This window comes from Meriones unguiculatus, chromosome 14, assembly GCF_030254825.1.
Source record: "Meriones unguiculatus strain TT.TT164.6M chromosome 14, Bangor_MerUng_6.1, whole genome shotgun sequence".
In the NCBI taxonomy this organism is placed as follows: domain Eukaryota; kingdom Metazoa; phylum Chordata; class Mammalia; order Rodentia; family Muridae; genus Meriones; species Meriones unguiculatus.
In genome coordinates, this window is record NC_083361.1 from 53338378 (window position 1) to 53353382 (window position 15005).

The 15005-nt window shown below is 50.8% G+C and overlaps 1 protein-coding gene across 1 annotated transcript in view; it reads right to left on the bottom strand.

Annotated features, from left to right (window-relative positions):
* Positions 1 to 142: 142 nt before the first annotated feature.
* Entrep2 (endosomal transmembrane epsin interactor 2) overlaps positions 143 to 15005 on the bottom strand; it is a 406727-nt gene continuing 391864 nt past the window's right edge. Inside the window, exons 8-10 of the mRNA XM_060367282.1 lie at positions 10252 to 10327; positions 5946 to 6173; positions 143 to 3433 (exon numbers count right to left, since the gene is read on the bottom strand). Of these exons, the coding sequence (XP_060223265.1) occupies positions 3117 to 3433; positions 5946 to 6173; positions 10252 to 10327 (621 nt within the window). The 3' untranslated portion in view covers positions 143 to 3116. The remainder of the gene's footprint in view (positions 3434 to 5945; positions 6174 to 10251; positions 10328 to 15005) is intronic.

Here is a 15005-nt window from a genome sequence, read left to right on the forward strand (position 1 = left end):
GTTTTGGACCTGTGAACACAGGGGACCGCCTTCTCACCTCAGCCCCTGGCACTGAGCTCTTAGTAGGCAGCTGTGGTGGCTTCCTGCCCTCCCCCCAAGTCCAGTCCCTCCAAGACCCTCTTAGTTCCAGTTAGAACTCAGCGACCAGAAATACTTTTTATTAAAACACTGATCATTATTAAAACACCTTGAGGTACATTAAATAAATACAACCTTTAAAGTTGTACGAACAGGTCTCTGGTGGCCTGAAAACAATTTCCTATAAATTCTGCCTCAGCGGCATCTGGGAGCTGATGCAGCAGAAGGGGTTGGGGATGGGGGTGGAGATGGGGGAGAAGATCCAAAATGAGCTTTCCGTTCCAGGGTTAGCTGCAAGCATTTCAAATTTTATCATGGCTTCCCTGGGAAGGAGACCTTAAGTCCTTGACACGGAGCCATCCACCTTACAGCGGAATTGCTGCCCACAGTGGGGTCACATCAGCATCTTCCTGCCCCCCGGCAGAGTTGAAGGGTGTTCTAGAAGGTGCTGGCATTTGTTTTTTGGCTGGGGGCTCAGGGCCTGGCAAGCCCGGAATGAGAGCAATCCCCTCCCAAACGATCACTGTTGGGCCCAGGTCAGCTCTCAGCAAAAGGGGCAGGGCCAAGCCTTCCGAAATGGAAGGGTATGCAAGCAGTGGGGAGGAAGGCGGTTTCTGCTTCCGCAGGGGCCCACATTCTGCCTGGGGTTCCTAGTACTATCTCACCACTGAGGCAGAGCCAAGAGACCCAGAAGAGACTAGTCAGATTGCAAGAACACTGTCTAGTGTCCGTAATCAAAACCTCTGACTCCCTGGAATCCTGGCACTTGGGCATTTCTAGTGCCCACATGGGCCACCCGGGGCCCTGAAAAGGTGAACAGAGACTGACCTGTCACCTGACAGCCTGGCTTTGGGAGGCAAAGGTTCTTGCCCAGCCGTGGCCTGAATTGCTTTAGTTTCTTTATCTATAATATAAACCTGTTAAAGAGAGCCTTCTCATAACCAGGCTAGAGTGTTTTGTGCATACCGCTTTCTTGAGAATGTCTGGGACTCAGGCCTTCCGGCTGGTGGTGATGGTCTGCACCTAAGGGGAGGTGCAGCTTGAGGCAGGCGTGTCACATGACAGATGAGGGTCTGCCTCAGAGAAGCAGCGTGAGGGCCACAGAGGCCTATACTGTGTGCGGACACTGGTCACCCTGGCCGCACCATGGAAATACCCCAGGGCTTGGGTCAGTCGGGTAGGGGTCCTGGCTTCTCTTGAGCCACAGCTTGTTCTGAGATCCACAAGTGTTTACATCCAGCAGTGCGTGGACCCTCCAATCAGGTGACACCCAGCTGCCTCGCTTTATGTCATCTTTGAGGTGATGGAAATGCCCAGCACCAGTCCCAAGCTATGAGAGTATTTCATGCTTAGAGGCTCGGGGAGGCCATTCTCCATGTAAGGGATAGACTCTGGGGGATTTTCAAAGTCCTCACTTGGAGGAAAATTAGAGAATTTTATAGTCTGAATAAAGTGCTCAGAATTTCATCTCTCCACGTCTCCCGCGGAAGAGGCAAGGATGCTGTCAAATGCCTGGGTTATACTTTCCAGCTTTCTAACCACAGAAAGGCAACAACTTACAGCAATGTGAAAGCCATCAGGGCATGGACAGCTGACCGCTACTGGGAGTTTCCCACAGTTTTCCAAACACACAGAGGTCCTCAACCTCCTAGCTACAGGGAGTTCGGGGCTGGTATGGAGGAGTAAAGGCTGAAGGACAGGCAAGGGCAGGCGGAACGGAGAGAAGAGCGGCCTAAGCCTGCCAGCCGGGCACTGTATGTGGTGGGCACACTCTGGAGGCCCACCCTGGCACTTCCCATAGACTTACGGCTCCTGTGCCTATTCTGAGGCCCATGGGCCAGTTGGGGTCCAGTGATCTCATGTAGCTCCATTTCTGCAGGAAGTTCTTACAGGCAGTGCTGCTTCAAACCCACTGCGGAGAAGTGGTTGCTGTTGATCTTGCTAGAAAGTGAGGTCTGACCAGCCAAGAAAGTCTGGGGTGGCCATTTCGCCCAAGGCCGCCTGTGGTGCCCCACCTGGATTTGCCTTGCTTCTGCATGTTCCACCACTGGCCTTCTCTCAGAAATAAAGTGACTGGCCTCCTGCATCCTTCAGTGTAGGTGTGCCTAGAGAGTTGAGAAGGGACGACCCTGGGTCATGAGAGGCATACCTTAGCTGAAGGTGCACACAGAGCAGAGACCACAGCTTCCTCACCTGGACTGCGACCCACACAACTCCACTGGGTGAGGTCAGACACAGGGGAAGCCCTCCAGGGCTTATATAAGGAGGGGAGCATTTTGGCTAAGACACAAGTAGCAACTATTACTAGCTGTGGTTGGAAGATGGGAGAGCATTGGGGAGAGGCCCAGGGAGGAAGTAGGGATAACAGTCCACAGACAGAGGCCTAGCTGGGAGGCCTGGAACACAAGGAGGTGGGCATTCAACCGCTTGCTTCCCGCGGGTGCCTAGGAAGAGCTTTCATTGTGGATTTATTTGCACGCTAGCCCAGTGGGCAAAAAGGTAGTCTCAGGCTGTGCTGACATCACCTCCTTCTTTTGACAGGAAGCGAATGGTCTGAATTTGATAAAGGTTTCATTGCAGAGCAATACCCAGCCACGTGGCTCCCCTGCCACTGCTACCCTCTACTCACTTAACACTGAACTGAAACAGGGCACTGAGGAGAATTTTGTGTTAAAGGCCTTGACTTAGAACAGATGCAGTGTCCTTATGTTCCACAAGTGTCACCTGTCCCTGGATTGGTATTCCTGTCACATTCTTCAGTTCAAGGTGCTATACCCCTGAAGCAACCAGAGCTCGCTAAGGGAAGAGAGAGACATCTCTGAGATGTTTGTTGGTGGGGCAGGGGACAGTCAGTCCCCAGGAAGACAACTGATGGGAGAAATAGTAACAGTTCTCTGCCCAGGCCACCAGAGAACCCCCTGGATGCTCTCGGCCCAGCAGGCCAGTGGGCTCTCTCTATCAAGCGTGGTGGTATCCCTCAGGGCCGAACCTTGCAGGCACTGGTCCCATCAGTGTCCACATCCAGGCCTGTAGCTGCTTCAAAGCTGGTCCAGGACGCCAGCACCAAAGATGGCCTCCTCCACCCTGGGCTCCTCCGAGGGGGCCGTTGAGCGGATGGTGCTCACCACGTGTCGTACCTCCGGGGGGAGGCTGCAATGTGAGTGTTCCAAAAACTTAGCCACCAAAACCCTGGTGTCTGCATAGGCCTTGCTCTCCACTAAGGAGTGCGGCCGCTCTTTGGAGACGGTCTGTAAGGTCCCTGGCTTGCTCCCTTGGTCCGTTTTCCAGGTGTCTGGGTCGCCAGTTGACAAGGGCTGGTGCTGACAGGCAGCCACGGCTGGGCATGATGTGGAGACTGAAAAATCAAAGTGAAAGAGGTGACCTGAGAACAACGGTGAACGGAATGAAAACAGAGTTCTAGGGGGTGAAAAAAACAAAAACAAAACAAAAACAGAAACAAAACAACAAGGAGCAGAAGTGTGCCAAGGAAGAGTTGCTACAACTGAGTGTGAGCCAACTCTCTCTGTCATTCTATGTCCCATCAGCCTCTATGTCGCTCTATGTCCCGTCAGCCTGGCTTGAGGTTGGTGTTAACCTCAAATGATCGGTGGGCCTAAGCGAAGGGCCGGTGCGTGGTTCTTGAGCTCTCCTCAGCCTTCTCCACTCCATGACTTCTGTCCTTTCTGGTCACATGGCCTGTTGGGGCAGACTAGGGACACCTAGGGACATTCTGGTTTAAGACTAGAGCAGGGGCCGCAGAACGGTAGTGAGATTCTGCTGCCATGGCCGGTGGCAGTCTCTATCCAGGGTCTTTCCCCAAATCTTACAAGCCAGGTCTGGACAAACGAGGCTGGTTCTGACCTGATGTCACAACTGTCACTCTACCTCAAAATTAGGAACTAGGAATTTTGGGGGTAGTGAGATATGGTCCATTGACCAAGGATCCATAAGAATCAGCTTGCCTAGCGTCTCCCAAAATAGATGTATTTTGGGTGGTCTGTTCTGGGGTCCTGTGGGGGGCAGCAGGCAGGCTTAGGAATTAAAGACAATGTATAAATCTGTTAGGCAGTGCCAATGACCCCCTAAGAAAATCACCTTAGTAAAGTGAAATAAGGCAAGGCTGGGTGGCAGTCAGTCCTAGCACTCCGAGGCCAAGACAGGAAGTTGAGGTCAGTCCAGGATACCTAATGAGATGCTGTCTCAAAACTAAACAAAATGTAGGCGGCTTAGGCCATGTGTGTGCTGTTAGTTACAGGCCTTGATAAGATTACATGGAGTCGGGAACTCATATTCTAGAATGAGGTTGGAGCAGCTGAAGGCAGAGGCGGCAAACGACCACTTCTTCATGACACCACCCCCCACTTCACAGCAGGCAGATGTCGAAATGCTTGAGGAGTGCCTCACCTCTCCCCAGAGCAGCCCAAGATGGTCCTGTTTTGGGGTCCTGGCTGTACCTCAACCAGAAGGACATTTGCTGCCCACAGGAAGGAAGGGATTACTGGTAAAATTCACCTGCTGCTTAGAGCTGAGCAGTATGTTAGATGGTGGACAAGTGGACATGCTGAGGAAGCCACCTTGCAGTTCTTTGGGTCCTGGTTGCACAGGAGCCCAGGAGGTGCCTGGGAATCCCCTCCAATTCTGAGGCTCTCAGGGGGCCCCGAGGCACAAGCCTTCAACACGTGTAACAATGGTAGTCTCATCTGGCCAAGAGGAGGCAACGGGCTGCTGTGCAGACCTCAGAAAGGGATGGTGGCCACCTCTGCCTCGTTCCATCCTGTGACTGTTTGTCACAGACTGTGAGTTGCATTGAGAGCTACAGGCCAAAGAAAGCTATCAAAAGGCCACAGAGGGACCTGATCCCTTCCAAGCATATGTGAGCCTTTCTCAAAGCTCCACGAGGGGGAGCAGACACAAGCCTACCTGCTGGCCTGGGCAGTAGAGGAAAGGGAAGCTCTGTGCCTCCAAGTAAAGCGGCAGAGAGAACATTCCAGATTTGGACTGAACTTTCTCCACGGAGGTACAAGAGGAGGGGGAATGTAGCTCCCCAGATCTACAGGTGCATTCTGATGTTTCAACCAGGAAGCCGCCTCCAGATAGCTGGCGCCTGTGAGGCTCCTGGCTCCTTCCAAAGACCCCGCTCTTCTTAGCACAGTCAGACTCCAGGCTGCTTGATGAGGCTGGCGCAGGCGTCCCTGTGCCCTCTGCAGGGTTCTTTCAACCCCCAGTCAGAAAAAGTTCCTAACTGTGATGCGGTCAGGGTCAAAGGCCATGAGCCAGTCGTTACTGGCTGAAGTTATTCTCCTATATAACACCAAGGTTGGCGTGCTTATTCTCCAGCCTCAGGCACACAAGACTGCTGGGGAAGCTTGCTTAGCATACGCATCGCTGGGCAGCTGGCCACAGGGATGCTGTAGTCCCAGACAGTGTCCATTGGTAATCACACAGGGGAATAAAAACAGCTGGTGGCGAAGGGCTCCATCAAGTGCCACCTGAACACCCTCAGGGCAGAGAACGGGCCACCTACACAGTCATCGCCTGTGGTCACCTCCTCTGGGCAGGCCCTCAGATCACGCATGTAGTTCAGTGCCCAGGTTCATGTCAGAGCTGCTGGTCACCTAATGGAATCTCGTTACTCTAAGCTCTCCAATCTTTACTCCCTCGCCAGAATGCTGCCTCCCTGGGAACTCGACAAGGACCCCAGGCTGCCCACCCCAGCTCCCCAGCTCCCCAGCTCCCCAGCTCCCCCCCCCCTCAGGGCCCTCAAATGTGCAGATGACATGTCCCAGGATCCAAGGGCTGGGCCTTGACTGTCGGAGGTCACTTGCCCTGCAGGTTGGGTACACCCTGAGGATACAAATGAGCCATACCTGCTTTACCGGATGTGCAGGAGGTGGGGTCGCTGGCTGAGCGGGCCACACGCCCTGGGCTTGGCTGCACCTGTGTGCTCAAGCTGGTTGCCTCTGGAGACATGTGGTGAGGAACTGGAGCAGGTAGAAGAGGTGGGGGGGTGTCTAAAGTGCCATCAGGGGATGGGTGGCTTGGACCCAGTGAGGTGGCACCCTCTGATGTCGGGAGACTCGTGCTACTGGCGGGCACTGCAAGGAAGCAAGCACAGTATTAGAGTAGGTGACCCCAAAGGCAGCTGGATGCAGAAACAGCTGCCTGCCTCCAAACCCAACCCATACAGAAACTCTCCAGTTAGAAGCAGACAAACCCTGAGGCAGGTCACCAAACACTGCCACACAGGTAGAAATTTGGGGGAATGCAGAAGACCTCCCAGGGATTATTACTCCAGGAAGGTAGGAGGGCTCAGGCCCCACCCACTCCCAGCGAGACTGAAGACCAAGGCGCTTGTTGATCAGAACGCCTACAAGAAAGAACATGGACTCTGAAGGACTCCAGGACAGTCAGAAAGTGTGACCTCGTACCTGGAGTGCAGTCCCTAGGACAGATATGTGGGACAAACATGGCCCATGTGTTGTTCGCCTTGGTTCCCAGAGTAGAGCCTGGGCAGCAGCAACCTCACCCTGCAACAAGCAGGAGTCCTGGGACATAGCACAGTGGTGGGCTCTGGTTCCGCCCCCAGGGAATCAGGATCTGGAGTGGCTTGGCATTCAAGCCTCAGGGAGACTGGAATGGCCACTAAATTGCGAGCAGTGGGTGTCCGACTGGGTGAGCAGCGCCACTGTGACCAGTGAATCTGGTCAGGTCTATGCTTCTTTCTCGTGCAGAGGCCAGAGGCCTGTGGGCTGCCCCAGGGGCTGTTTAACACATGGGCACCCTGGAATTGCCAGCAGCCCACTGGCTCCATCCAGGGACAGATACTGCAAGGTGATGGCTGCGTAAGGTCCGCTTGGTCCATGACAGCAGCCTGAATTCCATCGGTGGTAGGAGCATCAAGCTTTGCTCCTCCCTTTTCTTTCCACAGGGCCCGACTGATACTCCATGCTCCCCGGTCCGTCCACGGGCTTGCCCTAGGCAGGGATGTTGGAGCCACCTACCACTCACTGCCTACTCTTGAGGGAGCCCAGGGAAGGGAGGAGGGTCTGAGCTGCCATGGGTAGTGCTAGTTGGAAGATTCTAAAGCATTGCTGCCTAACCACTATATAAATAGTTGGAGACAATTTGTGGCCCACTTGAAAAACATAAATGGTACTACATACAAACATATGTATACATATACAAACAAATACCCAAATCTTCCGGATGATTAACCCTTTTTTTTGAAGGTATAAAGTTAGCAGAAGGAACTCTGTAACAGTACATCTGCAGCTTGGGGCAGAACTTCATGATTAAGACAGAAACTGTGAAGGGAAGAAAGAGAACTGACAGTAAAACGTTGTGTGCTTTGGCCCATGAGGTGACCTGAGCATGGGCCATGGGGGCTCACAGAGGCTGAAGTGGCAATCACAGAGGCTGGGCGGGTCTGCACTAGGCCCTTTGCACATATGGGTGTTGGCTAGGTGTTCTGGGGGGCTTCTCACAGTGAGAGTTGGGGTGTCTCTGACTCTTTTGCCTGCTTTTGGGACCCTTTTCCTCTTACTGGGTGGCCTTGTCCAGCCTTGATGTGGGGATTTGTGCCTAGTCTCTTACTGTCTCCTGTTCGGTAGAGGCTGATGTCCCTGGGAGGCCTTCTCTTTTCTGGCAGAAGGCAGGGGTAGAGTGGGGGGAGGGGGATGGATCTGGGGAATAAAAAAGGTGGGGTTCTGGGAGGAGTCCGAGGGATGGGAAGCTGTGGTTGGAATGTATTGTATAAGAAGAATAAATATTTTAAAAAACCACAATGTGTCATTGTATAAGGAACATGGTGCTATCAAAGCAGAAGCAAAGTGGAGACTGAGAGCCCCTGTCAGGAGCATGACTTTTCTCATGACTTGATTTAATAAGCATTTTCTCTTATGAATCTATTCCCAAAATATCTTCTAAAAGAGAAAACACTTCAAATGAAGGAGATGAAGCAAATCCAGATTTGCACATGGGCAACAGACCTGTAAAGAGTTGCTCAAAGCCAACGCTGCAGAGTGGTTATTCCCTGGGGAGCATGAGGGACCGGATGGGGCATGAAGGTGTGCAGGGCCTCACCAGTCAGTGTAACTTCTCTGTAACACAATTTGACTGCTCTATTAACACTTAAAGCACATGCTCCCTTGGACTCAGCAATCGCTTCTGGGAATTTATTATCGACATAATTTGACAAATGCCCAGGGATGAAGAGATTGTATAAAATAGTAATAATTTATCATATTAGAGAACTTCAAAGACAAAGATTGCATTTATTAACCCCAACCAGCCTCTGCTGGTTATTCCCTAGGGAACTACACAGTGGTCTATCTACCAGAATCATCTCGGATGAGCTGAGCTGTGTGGTGCAGGCCTGTGATCCCTGCTACCCAAGAGGCTCTAGGCAGGAACAAGGCCTGTCTGGACTACAGAGTATTTTCCCAACACACCCAGAGTATTTTCACATTCACATAGTGAAAACCTGTCTTGAAATAAGAAGTGAAGAGAGCACTGAGCACTAAAGATATACATCATTGTAGAATGCTTGCCTAGAATATGCAAGGCTCTGAATCAAATGCTAGAATATATATATATTCTAGCATTTATATATATATATATAATATATATATATATATATATATATAGAGAGAGAGAGAGAGAGAGAGAGATATGTGTGTGTGTGTGTAATTAGAAATATATATATATATATATACACACACCTTTTGGGAAAAGATTTAAGTGTGTGTGTGTGTGTGTGTGTGTGTGTGTGTGTGTGTGCAGCTCCCCCTGGAGCTGGAGTAGTGGTTATGTACTGTCTGATGTGGGTGTTGGAAATTGAACATGGGTCCTCTGCAAGAGCAGTATGTGGCTTTAACTGCTGAGCTCTCTCTAGCCCAACACCAAAAACAGAAAAAAAAAGTTTTAAATAGCTTTGACTCATGCCTCCTTCTGATCCAATTTTCTTACCGTCGGTGCTAACTTAATCAACTCATAGATAGGCAGTGCAACTTCGCTCTGAATGTGTATAATTACTGGAAACACAGAATTAGAGAAGATACTGAAAAAGCTCCTGGCCCAGGACTGGTGGCTGCTTTTGCTTTCTGTCTCCAGGGTAACAATGCATGCCTGTTTTGATGGTCCTAATGGACTTGCAATTTTCTTTTATCCAAAAACCCACCCATACTTTTCTTAATTAATGTAGACTAACATGTCATGTGTGTGCTGCATGTTCCTTATGACTCTCACTAAAGGGCTTCACTGCTCCCCCAGGTTTTCACTATAGCAAGAATGCAAACAGCTTCAGTTTTAGGGAGTTCTAGGGCACTTCTAGAAGTGGGGATTGCTTCCTCTAACAACGTGGATTCTAGAAAGACAGCCCTAAGATGGCAGGGTGCTCTGTAAGATGCCAGCCAACAATCTGGCTTGTGGTCTGGCCAATGTCCACTTCTCATCCCTAAGTCATTACTCACTACAGTTTAGAGCCAGCTAGAATCTATGGTGATTGTAAAACTAAAAAGCAAGTTCAACACAGTAATAAGGGACAAGATCCACGTTAAGAGCGAATCACATCCTATGACAGGGTCCCTCACGTTCAGTGACAGCGACCACAGGGACCTGGAAATCCCAAATGGTCCTGAGAGAAGAGAAGGAAATCCCGAGGTGGACAGCTGACCCTCTGTGAGTGTGAGTTCTACATCCATTGTTCTATGGGTTTAATGTGGTTCCGACAGAATCCCAGCAGTAGATTTTGAAGGTAGAGATGGCTCATTCTGAAATGCAGGTGGGAAAGCACAGGCCTCAGGACTGAACCACCTTGCACTGAAGAATGTGGGGATGATATACTTGCAGATGTTTTAATCACTCAAGGACTGCTTTCTCCCAGTACGGCACTGGGAGAGCATTACACAGATTAAGGGGACAGAATAGAGAACCCAGAGACAGAGCCACATAATTCTATCCAGCTGACTGGGTTTTTTTTTTTTTTTTTTCAGTATGGGAGTTGAACCCCTGGCTTCACATGTAACAGGCGTGTTCTCTACTCCTGAGCAAGAAGAAAAATAGGGACAGAGTAGGAAGAGGGGGAGAGAAGAAACAGGAAAAAAGAGACATCCTTTTATCAGTGCTTCAGAGAGAGAGAGAGAGAGAGAGAGAGAGAGAGAGAGGTCTGATTACCTGGTGTGCTGAAGTCGGCAGCAGTGTTCGGGTCCCCGGAACTGGAGTCAATCACCTGGTGATCGACACTTGCAACCTACAGCAAGAAAAAAGCATCACTCTTGCCCAGGAGAACACGCGGGTAGCCGCCAGTCACACAGCCAGTCCTCTGGGTCCTCAAACGCCTTTGATTCAATCAATACAGATCCTCAATTACCAGGGCAAAACTGCCCAGAAAGTTCCAAAAGGTGAATTAGGAGTCTCTGTGTACCACCTACTATGCTGAGTTATGGCGGTGCATCCGGTTAGGCTTAAAGTAGAGGGAAGGACGTGTGTAGATTCTGTGCAAACAGCACTCTGGTTTATGTAACGGACCTGAGCATCCATGGGCTTTGTATCTGGGCAGTGGCGGTGGGGGGATTGGGGGGGGGTGGAACATCCTGGAACAGAGCTTCTCAAGAAAAACTGTGTAGGTTGGCTTCAAGGCTCATATGGAGAGAAGGACTTGACACACACACACACACACACACACACACACACACACTCCTCTCTTCTCACCTAAAGTTACGGGGTGGGCTGTGAGAATTGAGAGCTCACGCCATCATTGCTAAGTCAAAGCCCATTTCCTTGGCCTTCTGCAGTTACAGCACCTTCCAGGGCCCTGGAACACTCTGAATATACTCACATTCCACCAGGGCACTATATGGAACCAAAACAGGTGTGTGGGATAATTTTATGTCAACTTGACACAGGCAAAGGACATCTGAGTGGAGGGAACCCAGATTGGGAAAATACCTCCATAAGATTGGGCTATAGGCAAGCCTGTAGAGAATTTTTTTTTTTTTTTAAACTAGTGATCGAAGTGGGAGTGCCCATTCTATTATGGGTTGTGCCATCCCTGGGCTGGTCCTGGGTTCTATAAGAAAGCAGGCTAAGCAAGCCATGAGGAGCAAGCCAGGAAGTAGCATCCTTCCATGGCCTCTGCATCAGCTCCTGTCCCCCAGGTTCCTCCCCTGCTTGAGTCACTGTCCTGACTTCTTTTGACGAAAAACAGTGAGTGATATGGAAGCCAAATAAACTTGCTTTTGGCCATGGTGTTTCATCACAGCCATATAAACCCTAAGACAAAAGGCCACAGAGGATTCTTCATTGCCATGGTAGGGCATAGGACAGCCAGCCCCTTCACCTCACCCCTTTCCAACTACTTTCTTTTACTCTCTTTTCTTGTGGCTCCAGGAAGAATAAATCCATGGGACAAATGGCTGTGAGACCTGATTACTTCACAGCAGCACGGCTAGGGCATGGGATGTGCACTGGGTAAGCAATTGCATCCCGAGTGAACTGGCAGCCTCTCCTTGACCTGCTCTTAGGCCACTCTCCCGCCTGAGCTCTGAGTGAGAGTCCAGGTGCCCACAGGGTGGGGTGCCAATGTGTCAATGATGATGTCACATTAAGAGCCGCCCTGACTTGGTGGAGTGTGGACTTGGGGAGTTCTCCTCATGCTCGGCTCCTGCAGACTCATCTTGGAGTGCCTCTGATGTGGGGAGACGTCAGGAAACAGGACACAGAGGGCCAACCACCCCCCCCCCCCCGGCCTCCTGTCCCATCTAACTGTGCCTGTGCTGAGTGCCTGCTTCAGTTTCTACCACAACAGGCATAACTCTTCCACCGCTGCTCCAGGCATCTGGCACAGGCCCTGGGTTTGAAACTATTCTGTGCTCACTATACCTCTGCCAGCTCAGAAAACAATATATGGCTTCTGGTGTTATTTCAGAATTGCATGGGGGACACACTGGCAAGTAATGAGCTCCAGAGGAGACTGGGGAAGGTGAGGCAAGCCCCTGCGGCTTGGTCCAATTCCAGCTCAGGTAATTACATTCCTGCCTCCCGTGCCGCCTGCCACTTCAATCAGATAGCTGGTATTCCTCATCTCTGCTCTGCAAACCGTGCTGAAGTTAGGGCAGGTGGCTTCAGATGGGACGCCAGCACAAAGGGTGTTGCAGGGATGGCCAAGTGGGGTGCTGAGGAGAGCGGGAAATCAAGCTAAGGCAGGGAGGACAGCAGCCTCATGCTGCTTTTCATCCCACTGATATGATTTGGAGCAACAATTTACACACTATTCTTCTTCCTGAGCCCTCGAGTCCTGCTGGGGAAGGACCCAAGGGTGAGAGAAGTCACGCCACCATCAGCGTCTCATGCCCTTTCCCTACTGTATTCAATGTGTGCTCATAACCAATTTTGAAAATGCCAGCTAAGAAGCCTCCACTAAACAACAAAAAAAGATACTGCCCAAAGGACTATTTCATTCCAGAACTCTCTTCCCATATCTAATCCCCACACCTATATATGAGACCCAGGCATTCGTAGAGAGAGAAGGAGGAGGGGGAGGGAAAGAGGAAACTTAGGAACCTGCTGCCTGAAAAAGAAAGCTCTGGCAATAAAGAAATATAAATAAAACACGAGAAATAAAATCCACAGAGGGACAAGGTCAAGAGGAAATTGTATTTGCTTCATATTCTGCAGGGTATCACTCACTTCCCTCCGGCTCCCTTATTCAAGCACCAGAAAATGTGGTTTGGAAAAGAGATGGCTCCTGGGAGTGTATCTATCACTTCTGAGTAGAGTGTTAGGGGTTTAATTTGAATCTGATGGCAGAGGCCTCCTCAGTGCACAAAGTTCACAGCACAGCAGAGCCAGTAAAGAGGGTAGGAAGGGAGGACATCTGTGGGGAGGAAGGCTGTCTGTGGGGAGGGAGGATGTCTGTGGGGAGGGAGGATGTCTGTGGGGGGAGGGAGGATCTCTGTGGGAGGAAGGAGCTGCTTCTTGAAATTTCTAGCATCATGTTAGTCTTACTTTTCTAGTCGTACTGCTACCCAGTCTGAATTACTCAAGTACTTCTGGGTCGGGAAACCTAGACACTGTATTTCTCAAAGGACTTCCAAAGTTGGGCGAGCATGGTCAGAAAACCTGCCCTGGGGCTGTTTTGCTGACCTCAGGTACCTGGAGCTCTAAAGCAAACTGCCCATCCCCACTCTGCCTCTGCATGCTGTGCTCTCCACCTGGGCAACTTCTGGTTTCCTACCCTGACGGCCAGGTGTGAGAAGTCCCAGAGAAGGTGAACCTTCCCTGTGCTGTCATCACAGGAAGTGTTAATTCCATGAGGCAGTAGATTCACGGTTTCATACCCACTCACTGTGGCTATGAAGCCCAGCTTCAAGTGGTCCCTGGAATGTAAGTTTGTGTATAGTCAGAGACATGGAGTGAGAAACCCTCAGTAACTCTGCTGCCTCGGCTGGAGAGTCACCTCTGTGACCTTGCTGTGGGGCCCAGCCTAGAGCTGTGGGGATGAATGGCATCCATATCGAAGCCAGAAGGGGGTGTGTGCTCATCAAGGAAGGGAAGAGGTCTGAAGAACATCCTCAGTTAAAGGACTAAAAATATCCTCTCAGGTGTTCATGCGGCATCTTAGATATGTTCAAGAGGAAAGCTCCTTTGAGGCTAGGAGTTCGGGGCCAGTCTGGATGACATGGAATGACCTTATGTCACAAAAAAAAAAAAAGAAAAGAAAAGAAAAAAAAACTCTTCCCAACAGCTGCCATCCTTACTCCCCTTATTGCCTGCCTGATGCCGCTTTACTCATGTATCTAGTTTGCTTTAACCTACCAGTGCTAGTAGGCAATTTGAACACCTTTGTCTTGCAAGGACAAGCAATTATGCTGCCGCCCCCCCTCACCAGGGAAAATGTTGTGAAGGGGGCAGGTGGCTGGTGCTGCCTTCCCTCTGTGGATGGTAATGGGTTTCACTCACTTCTGGACTCCCAGAGATGTCTTCGGAATTGAAAAGTGCTCTGAGACCCGAGCATCAAAGAAAACTGGCCGGGAGGCTGCAGGCCCTTAATCACCAGATGTGTCCCTTCTACACAGGTGGCCTGCAGAGGGGCCACGGGACACGTTACACACTTACCTGGCTTGTTCTGTAGCAGACTGGGTTTGTGCTAGTACCTGCAGGTGGCAGGCTTCTGAGCTAATTTAAGCTAACATGATACAGCTTTGACCTTCAGCCCTTCTTACCCAAGTTCTCTGAGAGAAATCACAGAAGAGAGAGTTTTCAGTGGCTTGGGAGGACAGTGTCATATTGATCTCAGAACCATATATTAGCCTGAAGTATATTGTGTTCTTCGGGGAGAGAGAAAATTGGTGATAAAACATGAATCAATACCCTTCTAACGTACAGTGTGGAGGCGGGGGCACTAAATGTCACACTCTAAGCCCACATCTGCACTCAGGGCCTTGCAAGGCCAGCGTGAGGATCCTGGAAAGAGGACCGTGTCAGAAAGCAATGGCTCCGTCAGGGCACTGCCCCAGCCCTGGCTCTGTCCACAGGGAAGGGCCCACAGGATCACGACCCATCTACCCAGCTCTCTCTTAGGACGACATGAGTACCACCTCACAAAGGGAAGCCAGGAAGTGGCTCCCTGGCAGGAAACTGGAATCCTTTAGCAGCAGCCAGCACGCTTGCTGAGGAGTGGGAGATGACAGGGTCTCCCACACAAGGCGGCAATGGAATCATACGCCACTGCAGCCATGGCATCTAGGCCCCTACTTCCCCCGACGGAACTGCCCATTTGCATCCTGTCATCATCCTCTTCACTTCCTAGGGTCTGCCATCCATGGAGGACCTTGCTCTGGTTCCACAGTACCCTCCCCCGGGTTCTGCCATGTGTGTTTGGTCATGCCTCCCTCTTCTAGGCCCCGTACCACATTTCTCTCTAAGCT